The sequence below is a fragment of the Lepisosteus oculatus genome, chromosome 10, assembly GCF_040954835.1.
Source record: "Lepisosteus oculatus isolate fLepOcu1 chromosome 10, fLepOcu1.hap2, whole genome shotgun sequence".
Lineage (NCBI taxonomy): Eukaryota > Metazoa > Chordata > Actinopteri > Semionotiformes > Lepisosteidae > Lepisosteus > Lepisosteus oculatus.
Genome location: NC_090705.1, coordinates 32,619,533 through 32,645,573, shown reverse-complemented (window position 1 = coordinate 32,645,573; position 26,041 = coordinate 32,619,533). Strand labels below are relative to the sequence as shown.

The 26,041-nt window shown below is 37.1% G+C and overlaps 1 protein-coding gene across 2 annotated transcripts; it reads right to left on the bottom strand.

The window, feature by feature from the left end:
- Positions 1-915: 915 nt before the first annotated feature.
- phf20l1 (PHD finger protein 20 like 1) lies at positions 916-24,378 on the bottom strand. 2 transcript variants are annotated; one of them, XM_015357513.2, is made up of 24 exons: positions 24,284-24,378; positions 23,219-23,344; positions 21,722-21,893; positions 21,299-21,394; positions 20,548-20,632; positions 20,241-20,329; positions 17,640-17,847; positions 16,778-16,891; positions 15,009-15,091; positions 14,405-14,663; positions 12,306-12,497; positions 11,707-11,931; positions 11,220-11,285; positions 10,169-10,459; positions 9,365-9,580; positions 9,198-9,251; positions 8,461-8,568; positions 8,214-8,378; positions 7,091-7,272; positions 6,682-6,781; positions 5,576-5,771; positions 5,129-5,447; positions 4,360-4,525; positions 916-2,784 (listed from the first exon to the last, which is right to left on the bottom strand). In XM_015357513.2, the coding sequence occupies exons 2-24, from the start codon at positions 23,299-23,301 to the stop codon at positions 2,642-2,644; spliced, it is 3,612 nt and encodes a 1,203-aa protein (XP_015212999.2). In that variant the 5' UTR covers positions 23,302-23,344; positions 24,284-24,378; the 3' UTR covers positions 916-2,641. The 2 variants fall into 2 exon arrangements, with proteins under 2 accessions (XP_015212999.2, XP_069051190.1); XM_069195089.1 differs by lacking the exon at positions 21,299-21,394.
- Positions 24,379-26,041: the final 1,663 nt, after the last annotated feature.

Here is a 26,041-nt window from a genome sequence, read left to right as displayed (position 1 = left end):
CCTCTCAAATAAAACTTCAAAACTTACTAATCCAAAGTGACTCAGTTTAAGAGAATGACTAGGCATTACACTTGTTTAGACAGCCCTCACATAGTGTACTCAATGAGCACTTAATGATCATAACCCATGAAGTGGAAAAAGGGGTAACATTTGAGAACATTTTTCTATAGAGATATTTGGCTTATGAAAGAACAAAATCACACTTAAAGGAAAGAAAAGACGACATAGAAAAAGACAGGGAAATTAAGATAGCATTTACTTTTTGATGTGCAAGCACATCAGATCATCATCAGTGAGAAATTTCATGACTCAAAATGTACCTCGATTATTTCTCGTTCTTGAACTGGTAAGTGGCACAACTTCAAGGCAGGTATAATAAAACTAATGAGGAACAAGTAATAGGTTTATTACATGCTGAAAAGAGAAGAGAGAAAACACAAAGTTTCGGCCGTGGAGCCTTCTTCAGGTGTGAGCCTAGTACAGACTACGCATGCTGACGCAGCTACCCACCTGAACTAATAAAACTAATAATACTAGCAGGAATAATTTTAGGGGAATCATCATACTTAACAGTGCAAAATGGATACAAATTATCTATTAATTTAACTATTTTCTATTTATATTGAAGTATTTGTACTCACTGTTTTTATAATGGTTATTAGTTTTCCTGCTATCCAGAAGACGAAATATCAAGAAAGTATATTGGCAAAATATAAGATCACTAATATTCAAGTCTCTTTACATGACAGCACGCTCTTTGTTAAATACCATACATTTAGTAATGCAATCATGGCAAAAGTGTACACAAAATGTTTAAAAATAAACGTTTGCTGGCAGGTTTCTGATATCACCAGACAGGAGAAACAAAAAGGCTTCAGAAAATAAGACATTGAGATAACAAAAACTGAAGGCATATTAAATATACAGAATATTTTTAATGAACAGTTTACATATAGTAAATTACATAAAGAACAGTCTGGTTTGTAGTTATTTTAAATAAATTCTTAATGTACAGTTGGTATATGTAAAGAAAAGCAACTTCAAGTTTCATACCCTACCAGTTCTAAAACGCACTTTATACAGATAACTAGAACTGCTGAATAAACTGAGGCATTTTCTTCAAGTATATTTAAGTTCATGTTTATGCCTCGCAGATTTTTACAGTTTAAAAAACTGTATATACATTATGTTCAACACTGTAATTTGTTTACATTTACATCCAGCTTGCATGTAGACTGCTGTATTAAGACTAACCTTTATCAATTAATATGTAAACTTAATGTAAAGCAGAGCTGTAGTAGCATGAAATATTAAAACACCAAGAATTTAGAAGGGCTCAGGGGTAGAAATCAGATGGCAAAGAACAGAACACGCATGCTCTAGATGTTCTTAGGCTTCACAGTTTACATATATTGAAGTGAAGGATTGTTCTTGTATTTTGAGTTGCAAGCTGGGTGTAAAAAACAGGTATATATTTGAAGAGCACACTCCATCTCAGAAATTCATCAAAAGGTGTAGCCTTTTATCTTCTTCACTGTCTTCTCCACAATTTCCAACCTTTCCAAACCATATGACACAACAGTAGCATTGGACATCTATGCTATTCATTACACTTGGCACAATACAGGATTACCAATTATTCACAAAGAAGGAATCACAATGATACATAAAACCTACTTTAAAAAAGAGGGCAATGTTGACATTTCCTTCCCCATGATTACAAAAGGCATGAGACTGCAGGAAAATATACTTCTCACGCAAAACTTGGAAAAAAAAAACAAACAAACGCAAATGCCCAAGGCTTAACTTGAAAGCTCGAAGTTTAAACTCGAAATGAATTAAAGCACCGAGTGCTTTGATCAAATCCAATTATAACACACTAGTTATAGCAGTCCTGAAAATGGAAGTCAAATGTTTGCAACATTCTCTTAAACTTCCAACAGATTTTGCAATTTTTTTCCTCAGGGCCCAAAACCACTATATTTACATAAAATCTCTGGTAGGGTGTTTCATAGCTGTGGTGTGTTTCCAATTACATGCTCATTTTTATTTAAGGATATTTGTTATGCACTTCATCTATTCATTCACTTTACTTTTCAGTTTCGGCTTATTTATACTGTAGAGCTTATAACTACATTTTACCTTAAGGAATTCAGTGTATATCAAAATGTCTGCCCTGCATTCTTTAGCTAACTAGGTTGTGTGACTTTTTTTATTACTAAATGAACCTGTGGACAAGTAACATGACTACCTTCCATACCCTTCGGTGCCTTTTCTTGATCGAAGTTTGCTTTGGCACTTCTGAACCTTTTAATTTATGCTTCTTATTGTCCAAGCGCTCTAATTTCCTCCAGTGTTAGTACATGTTGAGTTCTTACGTTCTCTACCCCACAATCCCTCTCTCTTTCTTACACTGCTACATTGCCCTTCAACCAAACATGACTTACATCATTTATGTTTACCCAAATGGACCTTGTTTTTTTCCCTTTTTTCTAATGTCGAATCACATCAAACGTATTTTGAACTCAAGTGTGACAAAGGGGGAAAAGACTTTTGTCTGAAAGCACCTTGCGAGAAAACAAAAGGCTTCACTGTCCTGTCGCAATGTAGTGTCCTGCTCTTTGCTGCCATGCAGAGGGGCTCAAACAGAACACAAGGTGCTCATTTGCTGTACTTTGCCCAGGTCTGTTAAAAGCTGCTTAATCCTGCGCTTCAGCTGAGGCAGTCTTGCAAGAGGATCTGGTGGTTCCAGCTCCCCAGTGAAATCCAGCCAGCTTTCTAAAACTAAGAACAATAAAGATAAAAAAAATGTCAAGAAGGAAAAGCCAGCAGTTGCCGATTATAATCCTACAGCCTTCTGTTAAATCAGATTAAAAATAAAAAAGTGGTGAGTAAAGAAAGTTCTAAATGCTGTAATTCAAACTATCCAACACAATTAAACAGTGTTATGTATAGAGCTACGCGGTAAAACCGGTATACAGGTAAACCACGGTTCTTTAGTCATCCGGTACATACCGTGGCAAGTTTTAGACCGTACAGGTATGCTCTGTAATTTCAGGAAGTTTCTGGCAGCGGTTTTATTTTTTCGATTTTAACAAAGATTTTCTACTGTTTACATTCATAAAATCAAATTTGATTCAAAGAAGATAAAAATGTTGTTAACTTTAAAAGGGTGAGTAAAAAAAAAAGTCATACTACAGTTATTTCCCGCATATCACTGGCTAGTAAGTTTAGAAATATAATGTGATTTCGTAAATGACGTGGAAAGAAGTATTTGATGATTATTTTTCTTATTTCTCGTGAAAAACATGGTTATTCCTTAGAGCTGTCTTGCTGAGGCAAATCTAATTTCTAAGAGTATTCACAGATTTTTACAGAGAGTCAGAGAAAATTATCATCAAATACTCCTTTACAATTCCATTGGGTATGGTTGTTGTAATATTAAGGGCTGTTTAGCATTGACGTTGTTAATGGTATATGTTACATACTGTACTTATTTTCAATGACCCATTGAAAATGTGCTGTTTATTCTAGTTTTTCTGATTCTACTGTAACTCTAGTCGAGAAAAAGTCTAGTCTTGATCATTACTACCATTAGACATGCTTTGATTTTTTTCTTTTTGCAAGCAAGATTGTCTTAAGCTCTTTAAGTCAATATAAAATGTCTTGTCTCAGCAATGTTTTAATTATTGAGGATTCTTTGAAGTTTTAGATGAAATAGCAAAGGGCAATCGAACATGCTAAACATGTTTTATAAAGTTGTGAATGTCAACTTTACACGTTGTAAAGAAAGAAAAAAGTTACAACTTACAAGAACCTGTCATATTTGGAATTTTACATTATCTTGCTAAGGAAAATTAACCTCCAATACCTCCAATAAATATCATTTAATGATTGACAAAAATCTGCATGTTGTTAAATTGTTCTTACACTGTTCAGTGTTATTTCTAGTTCTTTGGTTCCAATAATACAACAAAACAACAATTTTCATTACTTTATTTTGTATATAACTCAGTATGCTTTACTAATCATGAAATCAAACGACGAGAGAGTCTCCATATATAAACATGCAAAATAGTTTGCGGTATACCACGGTACATGCACGTATACCGTGTTATGTACTGCGGTACGTTTTCCTTAGGCGGTGCCCAACCCCAGTTATTTATCAAAAAATGAGAAATTAATATGGGGAAAAAAGCCTCAGTTATGTTTTTTTTATTTAATGGAAGTCTCTACCTTAAAATATAAAACATTTAAACCACTGAATGGTGAACGTGTTGTACAAATCATGGCATCATTACAATTGCTAATGTGAAGCACGTTAACATTTTGACATTAAGAAACAGAAGAGACCCTTACCATCAAGTTCCTTTTCAATCAGGTCCATTCTGCCTGCAACCTCATTCTGAACATCCTCAATATGTGTTAGGAGGTTTAGCTGCCACTGGAGGCAGTTCTTAGCGTGTTCTGCTGATTCCAGGCTGCTTTCATTCAAAGAGCCTGACACAGCGATCGCAGAACTTTCCTGTTTATGAACAAACACAACAAAATACAAAAATGAAATATATTTGCCTTTAGCATTTACACCATTATAGGCCTAAACCTACCATTTAAAACAAACTGCAAATATTGTGCAAAACCTCAGCCACAAGCGAATACATTTTTAACTGCCTGACAATTCTTTTGTATGATATACCAAGTGGCTAGAGAAATAGCGAGACAATTGTGGGCAAAATTTCGCATAAAATACTTAATTGTAGCAAATGATTTTATGATCCATACAATATTACTAACACAACTATAAAGAGCATAAAATGATTGACAAGGAAAGACAAGCAAAGGAAGAAAAGACCAGAAGGAAAAGGAGACGTGCAGATTTTGCAGAAAAAGGAAATAAACTACAGTTCTCGGCAAAGTACCTGAAACCTTATGTGCTTTCCAAAAATATTTAATTTGGGGGATTAACAGCATTTGTAACTTTCTAAACGCAGGAAACTTGGCAAGGAAAGCAGCTGACACAGGGAGGAAACTTGTTTGTTATTCATGCAAATCACACTGTTTCAATAAACAATCTGTAACTAATCTAAAAAAATGTCATCACTTAATTCTTATCCAGATCAAAAGATACCTCTTCTTCTTTTGGCACAGAATGCACTGCGTGTACTGCTGCATTGGTCACAAGCTCTAGGGCCTCTTCCTGTCTCATTCCCTCTTCTCCATCAGAGCTCAGCAGGTCAGTGACAGGCCTGTGGTCCAGCCCCATTCCTGGGGGTTTCTGGTAACTGTGTTCACTAGTGATGTATGTTTCCTGGTTGGAGTTTTGGGATACATTGTCTGTTATCCTGTCCTGGTAATGAATACAGTCTGGATGTACTCCCATAGGCTGATCTTCATCTGAATTCACCCAAGATCGGGCCCAGAGGTGCAAGCTGGGTTTGTGTTTGTTTCTTTAAAAATCAGAAGTAAAAAAAACAATTAATGCTGCAATACACCACGCACATAAATATAGAAGGATCAAAAACAATTTACTAAATCCTTAAAACTTTAGTAAAAGAGAAAATGTTTTATGACTTACTGTAATATGTCCATTTTAAGCTGCAGTCCATGTAGTACCTTCTTCACACTGTACACGTCACCCAGCAGTTGGTGTGTTGAAACTATCTTTTTAGCATTCTGATGAGAGTAGTTTTCACTCAGAAATGACAAGCCATACATGTGCCCCTTGTTTAACCAATCTTTGTCATGACGATATTTTGCACTCCACCTTTGCCCTAAAGAGAAAAAAAAGTTAACTTTACAAAATACTTTCTCATCCTGATTTAGAGTACAAAGAATTTCTATAAAACCTTTATTACCTTCGAGTACAACAAGTACAGTATATATTTTGAAGGTGATTCAGTAAATAAAGCAAAAGGCTCAAATGGTAGTGCCTGTAATCTTACATAGTTACATGTATAACCAATAACTCTGGTTTCCTGTATGGAGAATCCCTAGAATACAAACGGTCTCTCCTGGTTAGTGAATGCATTTTTAGAATAGGGAGATAGGTCCCTATTCACTTTGGAGCATCTGTTTTTTGTAGACAGAGATTGTATCCTGTTTTAGTAAGAAGGCAGGTTTATCTCTCTTTGGCCTGTGTAGGTGTCTTTATAGGATCTTTGAGTACTTTATAGCAGTCTGGAGTTTTACTAGTTGTCAGGGCATAGGCCTCTAAGATGTCCTGTTTGTAAACAGAGTAACTTGTATGTTTAATGTGTTGTTAAGTGAGTTGTTAAACGTATTTGTTTATCTCAGTTTGTTTCTACTTTATTAATCCTTCTGCAAAGCTGTTCCAGAGAACAAAGATCTGAAGTGCCTCTATTTATACTAACTACTCAGGTATATTCTTTGCCTTATCTTTATAATTTGGGGGTTATGATTATGTGTTTTGCTTATTGATTATGCCAGTTATTTCTGTAGTTTTCTAATTTCTTTAACCTACTATTTGTAACAATATTCACAGCTACTTCCTTGACACCATACTGCCATACAACTTCATAAGTTGAAAATTAATTCCGAAATCATCTCATACGTAGAGTGTGCCTTCGACGAAGTCTGCACAAGGCGACTCATATTTTAACCAACACTAAGGTCCTCTTAACAGTACAGAGGATGAAGATCAGCATCATTCTGTCCTCTTACCTGGTGGATCCCTACAAATGTAACAGATGTACTGCTCAGGAATACTGTCCTCCAGCAGTCCCATACAAATGCTATGTTGCCAGCACATGCACTCTTCACACTGCAACACAAAGATAAATCACATTTTAGTCTTTCAAAACTGTTTTACTATAAGATACTTAGTATCCTTAAGGAAAAATGTAAATAAAATATCAGTTACCTATGTAGAACCTGTTAACTGTGGGTTATCCACATAAATACTTTTATGCAAAAATGATTAAATCACTGCAAAGCAGAATCAGCAGACAGACCACTTTCTTTGGAACTTGTCTTGCATTGAAAAAATGACTGAATATATCTGGTCTCTTAACATTTCCAAATTACTTTGAAGGAAATGTGGGGAGACCAGGGGAAAAACATTTTCACACACCTGGATCATAAATCCATTTTCCTCATCCATTTCACAGATGCAGCGCACAATTTCATTGGCCGCATCCTCCTCCTCCTGGAAATCATCCATGGTGAGGGAATCGAAATCCTGATTGTACTCGTCTCCACTCAGAAGCAAGCTCTCCGTCGAGGAATCCTCCAAGAAATCGATCTCGGAGAGGTCTAAGGGAAAACTCTCAGTCTGAATGTAGGAGTGCTTAAAACATTTACCAGACTTTACCTCACAAAAGACATGTAAAACAGCTTGCCCAATCAATACTTAACCTTTTTAGAGGTGTTAGTGGGGCCAGCAGGGGGCGCTCACCCTGTGGTCCATGTGGGTCCTAATGCCCCACTATAGTGACGGGGGCACTATACTGTAAACAGGCGCCGTCCTTCAGATGAGACGTAAAACCGAGGTCCTGACTCTCTGTGGTCATTAAAAATCCCAGGGCGTTTCTCGAAAAGAGTAGGGGTGTAACCCCGGCGTCCTGGCCAAATTTCCCATTTGCCCTTATCAATCACGGCCTCCTAATAATCCCCCTCTATGAATTGGCTACTTTACTCTGCTCTCCTCCCCACTGAGAGCTGATGTGTGGTGAGCGTTCTGGCGCACTATGGCTGCCATCGCATCATCCAGGTGGGGCTGCACATTGGTGGTGGTGGAGGGGAGTCCCCATTACCTGTAAAGCGCTTTGAGTGGAGTGTCCAGAAAAGCGCTATATAAGTGTAAGCAATTATAATTATTAATTATTTTTATAATAAGCTAACACCCTTCAAGCCGTTACACAAAAGAACGATGACACGTGTACCACATCTTGAAAGGCTTTTACTGTAGCTTCCTTCTAATGCAGACACCTAAAAAACAATTATCTAAGCATATGAAAATATTCTAAACATATTAACTCTTTTCTTGAAGGATATTTTAAATGCTTTTTGTTTAGAAAAGATTTGTCACTTGTTTTACATTCATGAAAAATTTAAAATAACAGGATTGTGCAAGAAAAAAAAAGGGAACACAGAGTAAATTAACATTCAGTTCTTAACAATCTGAAGACTTTATGACATAACAAACATTCCTATAAAATTAAATTCGAAAAGGGCCAATATCACTGTACACTTACTCTCTCCTGTGAGGTCAACAGAAAGTATGGCTCTGGGGTACTGGAAGGACGTATGTTTGGATGAGGAAGTGGTGTGCAGTGTAAAAGAACTACCAGACGAGCGGTTCGGTGGAGAAGAGCATCTTTCCAAAAAGGCCAGGGACATATCTTCATAATCTGAATAACCTGAAGAGAGAGCAAGAGGTAAATGAGCATCTGGGCAAAGTTACAAACATCTAATACAAAACAATGAATCGATTCCACTTACTGTGCTGTTTCGATTTCTTTTTCTTCTTTTTCTTCTTTTTTTGTTTGATTTTAAATGGATCTTTCTCCTTTTTGTCTTTACGCTCCTTGTCCTTTTCTTTCTTTTTTCCTTAACGAGGGAAAAAAAAAGGTTAGGCTTTTATTCAGCACAAAAAGCTAATTACCAGCATATAACCCATGCTATATCAAGAGTTCAGATGTGTCGTCTGTCATTTTGTTTAGCTGGTTTAGTACAATATTAGTTTAAATGGCATTTTAAATGCCATCAGTATTTATCCATTTTTAAAGTATATATTTGGTTTTATCCACAATTAATTTTGTTACCCAAAAATCGAGTGCTGGCTCACAGTTACTAGATTCATCACCACACAAAGATGAAAGTAAGGAAGTATAGGCAGATTTCTCCAAACCACACACCATTGATCTATCGGTCTTTTAACACACTGCAGGCAATACAGCCCTGAACTGGAGGTTAAGCATCAACTGGAGGACAGGCAAATTGCTCAACAACAGGCACCCCAGACTCCAAGAGCGAGTGGTGCTGCAAGGGTTGCTGAGAGAGCCCTCATCGACAATCCCAACGCACCCTCAGTTGTTCTTCGTTAACTGTTGACTAGTGACACAACCCCCAACTGAAATCCGAGATAAGCCACTCTGGAGGCTGATTTTTTTCCCCATGTTATAAATTATAAATGTTGACTTCAATTGAGGTCAAATTCATCAACAATATGATCCTACCTATTGTTTGGCTCTTATCTTCAAGTTTACTTTTCTTCTCAGTCTTTATTTGTCCTGCAATTACACAAAAAAGAAAATTACAAGGTTTGCATTTTTTATGGATTTCACGTCTCAAAATCTCAAATGGCGACTGCGGGAAATTCGACGGACCAAAACGTGCCACAGACCTGGCTCTGAATGTTTGTCCTTGTCAATGACTTTCTTGAGTATCTTCTCATGTAAGTTCTCAAAACTCTTCTCGCGGGGGGGCAATGGCAACTGGATGTCTGCACCTTCAGAGCTGACGGAAGTGGAGGATCGCTTCTTCTTGCTGGACTTGGGGGGTTTCACGTTGGTACTCAAAGGAGATTCTAGTTGTAAGGCTTGTGTGTGAGGAGACAGGGCTAAATATTGAAAAATGCAAAAAAGAAAAAGCCAAAACAATTATCACATTAATGCTGTGCTGCAGATATAAACATGAATTCTTAATCTCTATAACAGCATTTATACTTCATGTTCCAGCTCCACTATTAATCAGGTTTTTTAAACTTTTTTTAAGTTTAAAAGCACTTTTGCAAAACCAGTTTTCCAGCTTATATCTGTTTCCATAGAAAAATCTCAGTTAACTCCCAGCAAGTTAAACAAATACTTTCACAGTATGGTGCCGTGGCTCTGTGGCTGGAAGGTTGCCGGTTCATATCCCGTGGCCGGCAGAGGAATCCTACTCTGTTGGGCCCCTGAGCAAGGCCCTTAACCCCAACTGCTCCAGGGGCGCTGTATAAATGGCTGACCCTGCACTCTGACCCCCACTCTGTCATGGAGAGCAAGTTGGGGTATGCGAAAAGACAAATTCCTAATACAAGAAATTGTCTATGGCCAATAAAGTTATCTTATCTTATAGTGTATAGTGCTACTGCAGAGAAGACTGAAAGACCAGAAGAATAGACAACAAATGAGATTTAGTTAAGCAACAATGGGCTGTTTTTGCATACACGCAGAGGATGACACGGTTCGCCGTCTCTTTGCATCATGACTCTCTGGCGGAGTGCAGGTGGGGACTGAAGCAGACGTTGCTCTAGTCCGCACAGCTCGTTCAGGAGATCCGGCCTCTGACTCCGTCTCTTTATCAGCACTGTGATAATACTTCAAATGATAGTCCAAAAGCTTGGCTTTTCGGAAGGCCTTGGAACAGCCAGGAACCTTGCACTTGAATTTGTTGTGGTCTAGATCTATGAGTGGCTCTTTCGGGGAGGAAGGATCTTCCGGCTTTTTGGTGTTTATTACTGAATAGCAGAAAAAAAACGGTTGAAAAAAGAAATTAACATACACATAATTGACAAATCTGTATTTAAAACTTACATTTACTCAACAAACTGATTTCACTTTCTTGTGTGCGCACTCTACTATCATTTCTGTCTGCTACTATGTTGCAATCGTGGAATGTTTTGGGTTTGTATATAAAGAACTAAACCATTTGACTTGGCACAACAAAAAGGATTTCCTTGCTAAACTCCATGCTCCTGTTAACTCTAAAGTACTGAGACAAAAGGTACTAGCCTTTCACGTATTGTGATTTGCAAGCTTAAATATTCAGAATCTACAAAGAGATGTAATCCAAATACCAATAGGAAAAACATAAGAAACTAAATAAGTGAACTCGCCAAGGGGTGAAAAGTATTCGAGACTGTGTGGGAAAGACGAAATATAAAGACCAGATCTCTTAAAAGCTAGGACAAGGCTAGAAAACCTAGTTACTTTCAAGACTTTTTGTTGAGGTGTTGGAGGTTCTAAAAATCGTGAGCTGAATGAGGCACTACATAAGGGAATGCACAAGGTGAGGGTTTCCCCTATGTCCCTAAAATGTTTCAGTGCAGGCAAGAAATGTACTTAAGCAATTTCTTAAGACTCCCACTTACATGAAACCAAAAATGCAGCTTATTATATTTCTGCCGAAACTCACAATACTTTAATCAATAAAATATTTCAACATCAACAACAAAAAAAACAAAAATTCTTAAATGCAACTAAAATGAAAATACATACTTGGCTCCCTTGCATGTTTGTTTGGTTTCAAAATCTTGGGTACTGCCTTCAACACAGCAGCTACAACTAAGTGGGAAAAAAAGTATCAGTTACTGCTCTTACAACTTTGTAATCAAAATTTCACGTAATCAATTACATTATACACCTGTTAACATATACAGCTCCATGACTGAGAACATCATGGTATGTGATTTAATTTTGTTCTAGGTAATTGCTGGAAATCAGGATTTTTTAAATAAATGTCTAGTTCTAATACAGTTCAGGTGGGTAGCTGCGTCAGCATGCGTAGGCTGCAAAGGAATAAGTAATAGGTTTATTCCATGCTAAAAAGAGAAGAGAGAAAACATAATGTTTCGGCAGTAGAGCCTTCTTCAGGTGTCACATAGTTCTAATATAGTTCATTTCACAAACTAGCTGATTTATTCAACACCATTCTATTGACAATCCATTTTTCACAAGCCTGACAAGACTTGATCAGGATCAGTACCTGCTGTGGGACAGGGCGTCTTCTCTTCAAGAGCTGTCTGCATCAGAGAAGCAGTGCCAGGATCTCCCTGTTCCTTTTCAGTATCAGGAGGCAGACTAGGTGGGGGAGATGGTGCTGTGTTTGGGGGTGTTGAAACAGGTGGTGGAGGTGTCAAAACAGGAGGCACACTTAAGGAGTCATCAAGGTCCTCAGGCTTTTCCAGAGTGATAGAGGTAGTGCCTGTTGCTTAAGAACAGAAACGGATATTTAAATGAAACAAATGCACACAAAACAAAAGAGAAAAAAGCCAATGGTAAAAAATGCGTTTAAGTCACAATATAAAGATGTTTCAAGCATATTAATGTTAGTTTTCTGTGATTAAAGGGCACCTACACAGAAGACAAAAATAAATGAAATCAGTAATAAAAATCATTGACCATTTGTGACTACTGTATTGCTTTAATTTAAAAGCTTGAAAACTGTGAGAAGTTCTGGGTATTAAAATAGCAACATTAATTCATCAAATAAATATAAGTACATGTGGAATGGACACATAAGATACAGCTAAATGCAGTCCTGCTCTTCATGGCACATGGGGTACAAAGTGCTGGAGAACATACCCTCAGGCAAAGTAGGCTCTGGCTGAGACTGGAGTTTGGGGTTAAGAGCTTTCGCTTCAGAGGCTGACGGTGGGGGCTGAGCTGGTTCGATGGAGGAGTCGACCGTACAAGTCGCCAAACGCTGGGAACGTCTCCGTCGCTGGCTTTGCTCAGATGGTCGGGGTGAGTTGGGAGGCGGAGGTGTGGCGAGTGCTGCAGAAAATGAACTTGATTAAACATCTCTTTAAAAAAAACGGACTTATGTGGAAGCATGATCTATATGAAGAGGCTCTGAAAAATACTTTCCTTTGAAGTTTAAGAGGAAAGAAATTTCTCCAGCCCCACACTAAATCTTATTTTACTTCAAATGACTAAAGCCAAAACCGTGACTATGCAAACTCATGATATGGTGTGGTCTAGGTCAATGGGAAACTTTAAATAAAGAACAAATGCAATGGTGCCACTTCATTGTCGTAATTTATTTTTACCACTTGTATTTTCTAATTTTCATAAAACCTCCTTGAGGCTTTTTAAAGGGCAAGTTCATTCATTAAAGATAGAATTTATTAAAAATTGCAGACTGGGAGACATTTGGTGGTTTGGCAAACTAGTGATATAGCTCCACCTATCATCTTTACACCTTAAGAATGTTGAGATCATTTTATTTTACCTCAAATCTATTTATGTTCACATTTTAAAGTTGTTAATTTTTGCAAGTAGAATAAAATAAAGGGTTTATTTGTAGTTGTTGATAAAAAATATTACAGTCAAAGCAATTTTAGCAATGATAATGAAAACTGCTTCTGTTTAGCAATGATAATACTTAATAGGGCTAAGTTGTGCTTATCATCAGGTACTGCACCAAATGATTTTGATCCGAAGTTACTGGACTACGTTAGAGTTAAAATCAGAATTAGTGGGGTATGTCCATGATTTGTGATCCGGTACGGTGCAAGGTACGGTATCTTTTCCCCAGTTTGAGGCCTGTACCTTTCTTCAGTCTTTAAAAACTTTACATAAGAAGTTATCGTTATGTGTGGTTTCCAAGCATCACATATGGCTTAAAAATATTTTAGTACTTTCTAACCGATAGAAAATTCTGCCTCTTGTTATTGAAGGCAGTACATTATCTCCACAGATATACATGTGTACAATGTATATGGAATAGGTTGTTGATTGAGTAGAGCTGTTTATTGGGATAACAAAATACTAAACTAGTCAAATGCCAGCAATTGATAATTGAGTAGACTAGGAACTTAGAACAAAGCAAAACCAGTGAAAGACACAAAAAAGTATTGTATAATAAAGATCTCATTTATGCTACTGATATGATTTATGGCACCAAGTCTTCAAGCAAAATTATCCAGAAAATGATACATCCTGCTTCCAGAAATATCTGTGAGGACCAGACCACACTGGCTTAGGACAGTCACACACATCTCATTCATCTGCATATTCAGCTTCAGAGTACAGTACCTACTGCTTGACAAATTCCAGGAAAAGAAGGTCTGCAAGTGAGGTGAACAACAGTAAAGATCTGTATGTTCAAAGCTTTCAAGGGCAATGCTGACAGCAGAAAGATGAAATCCGCACCTTCTCTGAGTTAGAGCACATTTTAGGTGGTGGTAGAGAGAGAATGAAAGAATACAGTGTCTGGAGACATTGGGATAAGTGAATTCCAGTGTGGTGGTGGAAGTTTGAAAATGTGGTGTGGAATCTCTATTAACATAAGAATGACTTTGGTCATGAGGTAGACTGACGACAACCTTATTGCTCACTGATGAAGTCCTTAAGGCACAGATTGCCATTCCTGCTTTTGGTGGTTGGGCAAGCTGGTGACATAGGTCCAGTGGGTTTATGGGAAATGAAGCGTGTCTGAGCTATACTGGTCAGTCTGTGTACCCAGTTCTCCACAATTTATGTTAACCTGACCAGACAGAGAGCATATACTAGCAGCTACTGTCTGCTGGGAAGCATTAGGAAAAGGTTACAGAAGCAAATAGCACTATTCATAATAATGTTGTTATTTACTTTTACCATCTATATGGAAATAAGCTTGAGATGTTTCCTCTTTTCAAAATTCCTTTAATGTTTGACCATGATTAATGGTCCAGACTTACCAGAATGTGTGCTGTCTGGGAGGCTTGGGTCAGGACTTGGTGAAAGTGTAGATTCTGCCACACACGTCATCTCGTCACCAACTGGCATGGCTACAGAAGAAGGTCCTGAATGCTTCTGGCTGCTGGTAGATTCTCCAGAATCATGTTTGAGCCGTCTGTTTCGAGACTTCACAGGAGACGCAGTATTTTTCTGGGTTGCGGTGGGCAATGTGGCTTGAGCCTCAGGTTTGTATTCATTTTCTGTACTTGCTAAGCTTCCCTAGGGAAATATTCAACGAAACGCATGGAAAATTGTCGGATTCCTCATAAGAATGGCCACTCAAAACTCTTATCTTTTTCAGTCTATGTAATGCAATGCATCACACCCTTTATTTGTTAATAATTTGTACTGAAAAGAAACCCCACAGTACCATCCATGGTAAACATTAACATACAAGAACACCCTGAAGGTTTTACAAACTAAAGCCAGTTTTATGAAAGGTCAAAAGAATAGATTAAGACAGACTTTACAAAAATTGTAATGCTAATAAAGCTAAAACTTATTCAACAACCATTCCCTTTAATTTAAGTTACATAAAAGTAGTAATCAAAATAATATACATACCTCTTCAAAACTCTCTGTAGCTTCTTTCTGGTCTTCCTTGCACTCTACTTCATCTTCATTAGAGGCTTTTGAAACTAAAAGACCTGAAAAAAAGCACTGCATGCTTAAGGCTCTTGGGCTATCTAATACATAAACAGTGATTTAAAAAAAAAAGATTAGACTTACTATACTAACAAGTGTATCTATTTTATAGTGTATCTAAATTATAGAAAAAAATTACAAATTTAAATTAAATAAGCACAAAATCATGAACTTGGTGACTTTCAGTACTTTCAAAAAGTTATGCAACTCGCATTCAAGTTCCCACAAATTGCGAAGTGAAGCAGCCCTTCCTGCTCACTAATCTCTGTAATGCCTAATGTAATGTGATGTACAAGCAAAGAAACACAGGTTGTGCAGCAGACATTTCAACACAGAAATATTCCAACGTGATCTGCGTGCAGAATTAGTATTAAGTATTTGTCTGCAAAATTGTTCAGAAAACAAAAGCAATAATTCTATTGGATTAAAAGAGACATATTCACAAGCCTGCTTATTTACAATGGCATAGGGCTGCACACATCACCGGGAGTTTTGTTGCCTTTTTCTGAATCGCAGAATCTGGCGCTGCAAATACTTGAAAATTACGTCTACATTGTGATGTGAATTGGAGGGTTTAAAAGGTACTGTGTACGTTGTACTTTTATCGTGGTTTGAAATGCACTCATCAATGCCGATTCTTTCTAACCCTGAAATATGAAAATAGAGTTCCCCTTTAAGGTATTAAAAACTATTAGCCTTGTTCAGATATCTGCAACTTTCATGATTCAACTATTCTGTGACAGCATAACACTTATATTTAAAACGCGAGTTCTACCTGTGACATTAAGAGTCACAATATAAGAAAGTGAATGATATAGCTTCCCGTTTTAAATGCTTATAACATAAGTACAGTCAAAGAAAGTACAGCTGAGATGTGATGATTGAGACTTTCTCACTTTGAACAAAATGCTTCACACAACAGATGACTGAGCTTTCTTTTGTATAGCACAAACTTCCCAAATTCATTAGGGACTACAGTATGTTCACTTTAGCTTTACTAGGTTTTTTAATGTATCATTTTTTCCTTTCATTTTACTTATGTGTATTATGAATAATTATTGTACTTAGCCTTGACTTTAAAAAAAAAGATTAGAAATAAACTAGGTTTGCAAGTCATGGAAAACGTTGCTAATATTTGCAAAAAGAAAATACAGTAAACCTGCAGAGATCTATGAAAAACAAAACATTGTGTATATTACTGTCCAAATTGGGTCCTCCTGGAACAAACTCCTTTAACAATCCCAGTCTCCTCTTGCACATTTGAAATGTCATTCTCAAGCCTTCAAAGGATTGAAACTTACCTTAAGTCTACGAGACAAGTCAAACTGAATCATGACGACTTGTTACATGCTCATTAAAGACTCTTCCTTGGACCTCGATGAAGAGGTAAACTAATTCATACTACAAGCCGCCAAAGTACTCTGAGTACTGATAATTAATAAACCACACACTGAATTTAAAAAGTCTGAGTGATTTTGATGTTTCCTTTGAACATAGTGCTTTACACGTTGATATCCTCACAAAGACTAAACAAGTATAAAATTAATAAAAAAAGAAAAACACATCTCAGCAAATTCAACTTATAACTTGTTAGTAGTGATCATTCAATATTGAAAATGGGTGCTAGACGGTGGCGCTACATCATTACAATCCTTTGTAAAAATAAAGAGCTTCGGTTTAAGCCGCACCTGTAATTTTATTGAGACGAGCTCTCTTTGCATGGAATGAAGTTCCTTGCCCACCCTTCTTCCTCTTTGTTTTCACGGTTTCAGGCTGTTCTGAGGTTTGCTTCTGTTCCTCCTCTGTAAGGATTTTAAATTATGTTAGACTCTTCACATTCATAAACGAAATACCTCCTCCTCTTTGTGTGAATTCAAAATACAATAACAAAATCACTTCAAAAGGACTGAAATAATATATCTTTTTTTTTTCTTTCATGTAAAATGAAAGGGGTTATTACATTTTTACTACCAATTAGGAGTAACATTATTTTGGATGTGCACAAGATAAAGCTCAAGTTTCAAGATCATTTATTTTTTTTATCACAAATCACCTCTTAACCTGTAGCATCAAACACAAACACGGAAAGAACTATTAGCTTAGCATCTCTTTTTCATAGGAAAACAGTTATCATCAGGTGTGATTTATCAAAGGTAACTGATTTCAATGATTGTGATTTTATAACTGTAGTTCAACCCATGAAAAAGAAATGCGGATATCCAAAGTCAACTTAACCTGATTTGACCTCCCTAAAAAGACAAAAGCACTCTGGGTTAAAAGTTAGTGGTCATGCATTTCAGCTTTATTAAAATGAAAATTCATCCAAAAGCCATTTAATAGAAAGTTTAACATTATACAAAAATAATGCAGCAGTCTGATCTGGAGAAAAACCACAAGAATGACCTTTTCATTAATTTTATATTAAAAATGAAGCACTACTTTACTAATTATATGTTATTTCGTAGAACTAAAAGTCAAAAGAAAAAATACGTTAAACATGTGCAATTCAGGCTAGGCCGATCACAGAAACAAGAACCAAAGATGTCAGACCTAATTTCTGAGTAGAATCAGGCTCCTCTTGTGACTCTTTTGCGTCCTGGGCCTCATTTACAGGATTAGTTTCATCCTCTGTCTTCGGGGATGCCTTCCCTGCTCTCCTGTCACTGTTGTCTTTATTGCTGTTGGCACTTGTACGAGGCCTGTAGGTTCCCTTGCTCTTTGCAGCTGCAGTTGCTGCTTTTACAAGGGCAATCCAATCCTGTCGAAACAGTAATAGTTGTGGTCATAACACATAAGTGGATCTGTTATCAGCGCTATGAAACTACATACTGTACAATTCAAATAAAAACTGAAAAAAAAAACTCGGGGTTTGGAACCACGGCAAATTTAGCTTGAAAAAGGACTGGATGAGAATGAGCAATTAAAACTTGGAGGGTTTGAGTTTTTACTATATTGAAAGTTATTCTATATTAATAGGAATAATGAAATGAACTACAATTAAGACATTTTAGAGGACAAAGTTATATTTTTTTCATTTCTGTGTTACAAAATAAAGGAAATAGCTTCATTTTTAACAACTTAAAGTGCCTACAATGCATACTGTAAGCATTTTGAGTGGTTTGTATACACAAAACCAGTTCATTTGTTATCATCCTGAAGGGCAGTGCACAACATGTTTGGAAAATTGTGGGTTAAAAGAAGCCTTTGGAAGTTAAAATGCCTACCATGAAGAAGGTAGTTAACCCTACAATCCAAAAGTATTTTAGAAAATCAGGTTTTTAAAGAATGTCATCCAGTCCTCTTCCAAAACGCAAGAGTAAAATGTTCACACAACAGCTATTAAAGCAGTGTTTGGATGAATATGATCTGCATCTCAGTGTGTCAGGTTTCAAAAGATCTAATGAAACAATCTAATTTAGTAAACAAATATCTGTGGTGAAATTATCCCATTTGAGCATGAAACATATTCCAGCCTTATAATTTTGTTAAAAAGTTGTCACTAGCTAAGGATTACTTTAAATATCTGATGTTCCAGCTTTTTTACAGCATACAAAGTTTAGTAGTAAGATACCATAAATGACTAAAATAATTCTAATGTCCCTATGTCTCATTCATTAAGGAAATGAGATAAATAAAAAGTAATAATATTAAAGAGAACATAAAACAGATAGGCCTACAGTCTGATATTATTTAAGGATGGCATGTTCTTTTTTTGAGGCTTAAAATCTTTATTCCTAATATTTCTTAGGAATGAAAAGGACAATTTCTAGGAACAAACAATGACCACATCCTAGAGAACAAATGGAGATTTGAGGACGGATCTGGGGGTGTTCATTGTCTGGGGGTGCCTGAGACTGCTGCAGGGGTTTAGAAGACGTCAGCAATTGTATCCTGCCTTCACTTTGTGCATCTCCTTCACATAAAATTCAGAAATTCCCTGCTGCCTGTTACCTTCTGAAAAAGAAGGAAAAATGAAATATAACACTAGGGTACCCTAACACAGGACAGATTTCTAAAATGGCAAATATCAACTGGCCTAACAAGCATGATGTATCCTTACAATTAACATTTACATTCAGTTTATGGACTTCAATGGGTTTACAACCTGTCGAATAGTATAGAGTCAAGTGAATTAAACTACTAATAATATCATTTCAGATACTATTAGGCATATATATGTTAGACTTACAATTCATTTTCTACCTTACCAACCAAAGGAATACATAATTTACCGTACAGCGAGCACGCAGCTAGTAAGTATGGCATATTTTTGTTCTGCATATTTGACTGCATATCACAAGAATAACACTGTAAAGTCTCTGGTACGTGTCTGAGCAGGTTACTATGAAATGGATACATGCAAGACTGTTAGCAGCACTAGCTAGAATTAGCTAGTATGTCGAGTTATTGGTGAAGTCCTAATCATGAAAATTCTGCTTCATGTCATCATTTTTACTTAGTCCCTTCAATGGGCATTACAGGATTGGTATATATATTTCTGAAGCAGGTTTGGAGCTATGATCGTCTTTAAAGAAGAATGTTTCTAATTTCAACAATGTTCTGCTCTGACTAAAATAGGGGAAAATGCACAGTCATAGGTTAATCAGTTCTCTATAGCTTTCCAGGAAAGCCAGTGATGTCACATTCCTGCCTCTCCATGTCATGAAGAGGTCTTTCACTTTTTAGATCTCTTTGATTCTAAACACACTCTATCCACATGTACAATCTGTCAGTACTCAGCCTCAGAGTTCAAATCGACATTTTTGCAAATTTAATGGAGGTCAATTAAAGTACACACAACTGCAGAAATAATGTCCAATTTAAACTAGAAAGCAAAAAACTTTCAATGTTTCAAAACCTCTTAATGTACACCGTTTTATAAGGGATTCAAGATCAATCAAACGTAGATGTACATCCATTGCAAAACGCAGATAAAATTGCTAACTTCAAACTTTATAAAAAATCCTTTGCATTAGTGCCATGGATTTGACAAACTAATAGAATTGTGATTCAACTTAAAAATTAGACTATTACAATTTTTACAAAATACAAAACCTTGTATTCAAATCATTAACAATTCAAGTGAAAGAGTTCTTCATTCATCAATGTCTTTTACTGACACGATTAAGACTTTGTCTCTAATTGACTTACCTGTCCTTTTGCATCTTCAGGCATGGATTTAATATGCATCCTCTTCACACACCGAATAACACCATCATAAAACTGAACTGTGTATGTACCTGAAATTATAAAACCCAAAGTTCATTGACATTTATAAGCATCACATTTAACTAATTAGGAAAAACAGTTTAAAAGAATCAAATACATCTTCATTTACAATATATGAAAGATCTGTGGACATAGAACCAATTCATATCGCATACGGGGATCACCTCATCTCTTCTCCCAATGGAATTACATGTTTTAGGCAAAAACGAATCATGTTCCTGACACTTACCTTCTTTGTTTACTGATTCTATCTTAGCTGGGTAGTAACGGCAATCTGTCCATCGGGCTAACACCTCTTCTCCTGATCTCAAAACCTATAGGGAAAACAAGCCAAAACAACCAACCAAAAAACTTACATTTGAGAATCTACTGAGCTTACAGTACCTTGTATAGGGTTCCAATAAGTGTTAATGTAAAGATGAGCAGTAAAGGTTTGTCAAAGTTGCAGTGTCTTAAATAACTTTTCTAGGGGGGCCTAATTTATTTAGATGGGTGTCTTTGAAGTATTGTAAATATTGTATATCGTATGATGTAATGGAAAATAATTCTTATATGTAACTATACACAGTAGACATGCAGGATTGCTTTCTAATAAAAGGTGTACATTTTGTGCTTTAAAGGACATTTAGGAAAAAAGCCACTTCCTCTTTCAAGCTTAAAGGGAAATGTTTGTACTACAACTTTACGTTCAACCACATTTACAAACTAAAAATAAAAGTAAATACTAACAGAAAAAACAAGATGTTAAAAACAAGACCATCTCACCCACACTTAATATGTAGACAAATGCCAGCTTTCCAATCCCTAACATGTAAAGCAGTATTTTATACATATATGATTCAACATGATTCCCATTTGTGCTAATAAATCGCTGGTTTAATCAGGTAAGGGGGTTATGAACTCTTTTTAATCACTAGTCAGACAAGCAGTTAGAACATCCAGATAATTGTAAAACTTTGAGTGCAATTGGAATATATTACTTGTCTTGACTGCGGTAACTCTGTTTGGTCCTCTGTGCTCTCTGTACTTCCAGGATGCTCACGAAGGCGAGATGCTCTCATCTCGCTGAGTCTCTCCTGGTAAAGACGTTTATAGATAAAATATAGATGAACAATTAGTAATGTGCCAAATCAAATAAGTTTAATCTTTTTCAAATTACAAAATTTAGATATACACTTTCATGTTTTATAACCGATTTCCAAAACAGTTTGTACTAAATAAGTTAAACCATAGAGTCAGGATAATGGACATGCTTGAGCTTTCACTAACGTGGTACATTTTTATAAGCAAAATAATACAAGTATTCAAAGTCAGAAACGACGGTTTTATTCAGTTTAGCTTTGTACTTGAAAACAACTGCTTAACATTCCTAAAAAAAGACGAAGAAGAGCAAAAAGACTTACAGACATCTCTTCCTCCTCCTTCAGTCCTTCTTTCCGAAGACCTGTTCTCTCCAGAGGACGCAACCGAGTGCTGTCCCAGAAGATCCACTCGTCGTATCGATGGCTCCACCGGTCGAAATGGACAAGCATCTTTCCCTCCTCATAGTCAATCTTCTCAATGCGCGAAGGGTACCTGAAAAGAGTTTGAAAACATGGAAGATAAACAAGAATTGTTTTTTTCCCCAGAGTTCCCTGGGCCCACACGGAGTCCTTTCCATGTCCGTCTTACTTTTGGGATTTAAGGAGAACTGCAACGCAATTTTTTTTATTCCGAGGTTAGAAAGAATCGGCATTGATGACTGCACTTCTAACCACTATAAAAGTAGAATGTACAGAGTAACTTGTAAAACCTTCAATTTACATCACAAAATAGACAAAATTTCAAGGTGTGTGCAGCATCATGTTCTGCAATTTAGAATGAGGCAACAAAACTTCCAGTGACGTGAAGCAGCCCTAGGACATTGTAAACAAGCAGGCTTAGGAATACATCTCTTTTAATCCAATAGAAACATCACTCTCAACTTCGAAACGGTTTTGCAGATAAACGGAACTTACTTGTTAACTTTGCACGTGGATCATGTAGGAAAATTTCTGCGGTGAAATACCTGCTACACAACCTGTACGTAATTTGCTCTGATATTACATTACATTAGTTATGATAGTGACTAGTGAGCAGGAAGGGCTGCATGATGTCTCAATTTGTGGGGACTCTTGCCCCCCGCCAGCGGTTTGAGACAACATGGCGACTTACAGCATTTTTTGCAAAGTTCACGATTTTGTGCTCAACATTTACCGTCAAAGAATGTATTTTGCTCCTGAGATTTCATAACCAGTCTGAGGATTTGGGACTGCAGTTACCCCTTTATCACGTCCTCACTCCCCTGAGAAGCAGGATGCTGATTTTCTGTCATGGAAAATCATTTAAAATAAATGCTCGCAAACAAGGCCGCACCGTAGCTTGGTAGTTAGCATCGCTGCCTTGCAGTGCTTAAGCCCTGGCTTCAATTCCTGTGCTACAATCAGTGAAGAGTTAGTAGGTTCTCCCTATGTTCTTGTGGGTTTCCTCCGAGTCCTCCAGTTCCTTCCCATAGTCCACGGACATGCTGGTAGGTTAACAGACCTCTGCAAAAACTGGCCCTGGTGTGAGTGTGTGCATGTCTATGCCTGCCCTGCGTTAGACTGGCGTCTTGTCCAGGGTGTATCTGACCTTAAGCCGGTTGCTTGCCTGGTCAGGCTTCAACTCCTCCATGACCCTGAACTGAATAAAGTAGTAAGAAAATGGATGGTCACAAACGTTAAAAATACACAAACACCCAGACAGGACTGCCCACGATGAACTGTGCATATAAGCTACGTCCAATGTTCTGTAAAATGGGTTGTACGTAAAGGTCCTATACAACTAAATGACTACAGAATGAAATAATCATTCTATAAATGAATATTACGGAACTTGCTTACCATTTCTGCAGGTAGTCTTGCGCTTCAACCCGAGCACCAACCTCAAAGGTAATTCCTGGACGACTCGGAGGCCTCTTGCTCATCTTCAACCTTCCTTTTGCCTTTCCAGAAGTCTTGTATTTACGCCTGCAGACGACACAAGGTGGTCAACTGACTGCCAAAAGTGCAGTTACCTGAAAGCACTGGAAAAAGGCGAGGACACCTGGTTTGTCCAGCACCTATGGCTTTTTTAAACGCATTTTCTCTCGCACTAGCCCCTGTTTTTATGTTTACTGTGATCTAAAGGAAGATCCCCCCCAAAAAAGACTTGTGTGAACAAGTTTAACCGTTTCACTGCGGTCCGAAGACCAAGCAAGGTTACAACAGGAGAAATCCCCGTCCACATAACAAATGGACCTTTGTTTCCGACGTGTTCAGACTGCTTTGTTAACTTCAACTATTTTTAACCTCACTGTTAATCCGTTAATACAGTCCAGAAACACTCGCAAAAGGAGTTCAGAGTATCACTGCAAGGTATACATATGAAGCACTTGCTTAAATTCAGCTGGCTTTCCATTTTCCTTTTTAACAAATTAACAGTCACGTTTAAGGTTTTGGCATTTCTAGCTCTTTTAACAGCATTCAAATGGTTAAGAGTAACTTCAGCCACCGTCAACCGTTACTGGTTTTTCAAAGTAGTTTTTTTATTTGTGATTTTTACTAAGTCTATGAACATCTATCATCTGCAAATCCCAGATATCACTCGACTACAAAACTGTTTTAATTCGTTGTTTAAAGTGCAAGGAAAGCTGCATTTCTCTACGACGTGCTACCCAACCATAACATACGAGATTTGAAATGTATGCTTGCAGCCAGAGTAACGCTGTCATCAATGTCAATCAAAAATGCACATAATACAAACTTAGAAAAATTAACAGTTCAAAGAATTCCAGAAATAGTGGGCCCAAGCGTTTCCAAAACCGATTACTTTAACTCGTTACAACAGTATTTCGTTTCAATTATTCGTTGGCTATGTGTTTCTTCTTAAAACGTACAGTACACCTACTAAACAGTGTACAGCTTTACCTTTGGAAAACATGGAAAATGGGTTATTTTAAAAACTCAGCCTTCTCTCCATTCTTCTGCTCTCTGATACTTTAACCCTCTCCCTAACCCAAACATTGCGGCGTCAGCACGTACGTGACCCCAGCGACGCGAAGCCATGCAGGAGGCAGCCATGGTGGTCACGTGATCTGGGATTCGCGGATCACCGAAATACTGTGCGTGTGTCTCGTAGGTGTAGCATCAGCATTTGCTAACTTTTTATTTATTAGTCCTTCTTGGTTAATTTCACATCCATAAATCAAAATGGTCTAATAATACTCCCCTTTTTAGTTCTTTTGAGGTGGAGATGAAACACAATTTAAATTCTATAAAAAAATTGAGAAATAATAAAGCAAAGAAAGCATGTGATGTATGTAAAAAATACAATTCGATCACATAATTTACTTCATTACCTCTGGCGGTTAAATGTTTTTTTTTCTCTTGTACCTGTTTTTGATCCTCTGGTTATAGTCGTGTTCGTAATTTTTTTATACGTTTAATAAAAATAAATTTAAAAAGTATTTGCTAACTTTCGATATTTAAGATTTACGCAGTTTTATTTGGCCTCAGCAATACTGTGATTACAATCCCAAATAGCATACCGCCAAACACCATGTATATGTCAGAACATTTGTTTAGTCTGTCTAGTGCTTCTGGAAATAGCTTGTTAATGATGCATGGGTCTTGCGAGTCGAGTTTATGATGTGGAAGGGAATCATTTCCACCGCCAGACACAATAAACGAAAGAATGTTTATGGATGTATTCGTGTTATGTTTTCAGTTGTTACACATTATTGTAAATATGATTTGTTAGGTATTATTTACGTTTCCTAATGTTTTTCGCAATCCTAAAATGTTACTTTTGCTGCATGGTATGTTTGGCCAACCTCGAGTCTTAACAATGCAAGGAGATTCTTCTCCTGTGGCACATTGTGACTTACTTCTTAATTAAGTCAGGAACGCCTCCAGTCCCTCATTTTTGTTTTTATTTGGTGTCCTAACGTAGCATTAAAATACCTATAGGATATATATATATACCTATAGCTGACCATCCTCTGCTGGATTAATTCATTTTTTCATTCGGGTTTATTTTTAACCCTGTCCTCTCTTTGAGAAAACCCAACAGTTGTGAATTGTATGATTTTCCTAAATACAGAAGCCACGCATGGTTTAGTGCTGTGATGACTGTGACTTCCAGACAGCAGTAACTATAGTTAAAAAGCACATGCAGAGCCCTGACACGAGTGTCTGCAAGTGTGATCTTCCTGGTGGTATTTATGCACAAAGAAGGGTAAAAAAGATCTTTTTCCAGATACATAACACACAATTGTTTGCCAATTGGTTGTCTTATCATTTAAAAATATTCAGATAAGTGGGCTGCACGTTGGTGAACCTGAATTCAGGTCTGGGCCTGGGCTGCTCTTTATATGCAGATTGCTGTGTTCATGTTTCCTCCCACAGGCCAAAGACATACTGGTAGGTTAATTGGCTCTGATGTGAATGGATGTCTTCCCTGCGATGGACAGGCGCTCATCCAAGGCATATCCTTATCCTAGCCTTGTGCCCATTTTTTGCCACGGTAGGCTATGGCACCCCCTACATTGGATAAACAGTTACAAAATGGATGGGTGGAAGGCAAGGAAAGGTGACTTTCTCACACGTAATGGACACGGCTCACCAGATGTGAGATCTGACATGCCATTTTTAAGGAGTTAAATAAATAAAATTTGGTTTGTGGTA

What these genes read in the sequence shown, in the direction of transcription:
- phf20l1 (XM_015357513.2), bottom strand. Translation starts at nt 23,301, where the DNA reads ATGAGCAAGAGGCCTCCGAGTCGTCCAGGAATTACCTTTGAGGTTGGT. An exon ending in TGATTCTACTCAGAAATTAG is followed by an intron (nt 16,892 to 17,639) that starts GTCTGACATCTT and finishes AAATCCTTACAG; the next exon opens with AGGAGGAACAGAAGCAAACC. An exon ending in GGACAAACATTCAGAGCCAG is followed by an intron (nt 9,252 to 9,364) that starts GTCTGTGGCACG and finishes GTGTAATTGCAG; the next exon opens with GACAAATAAAGACTGAGAAG.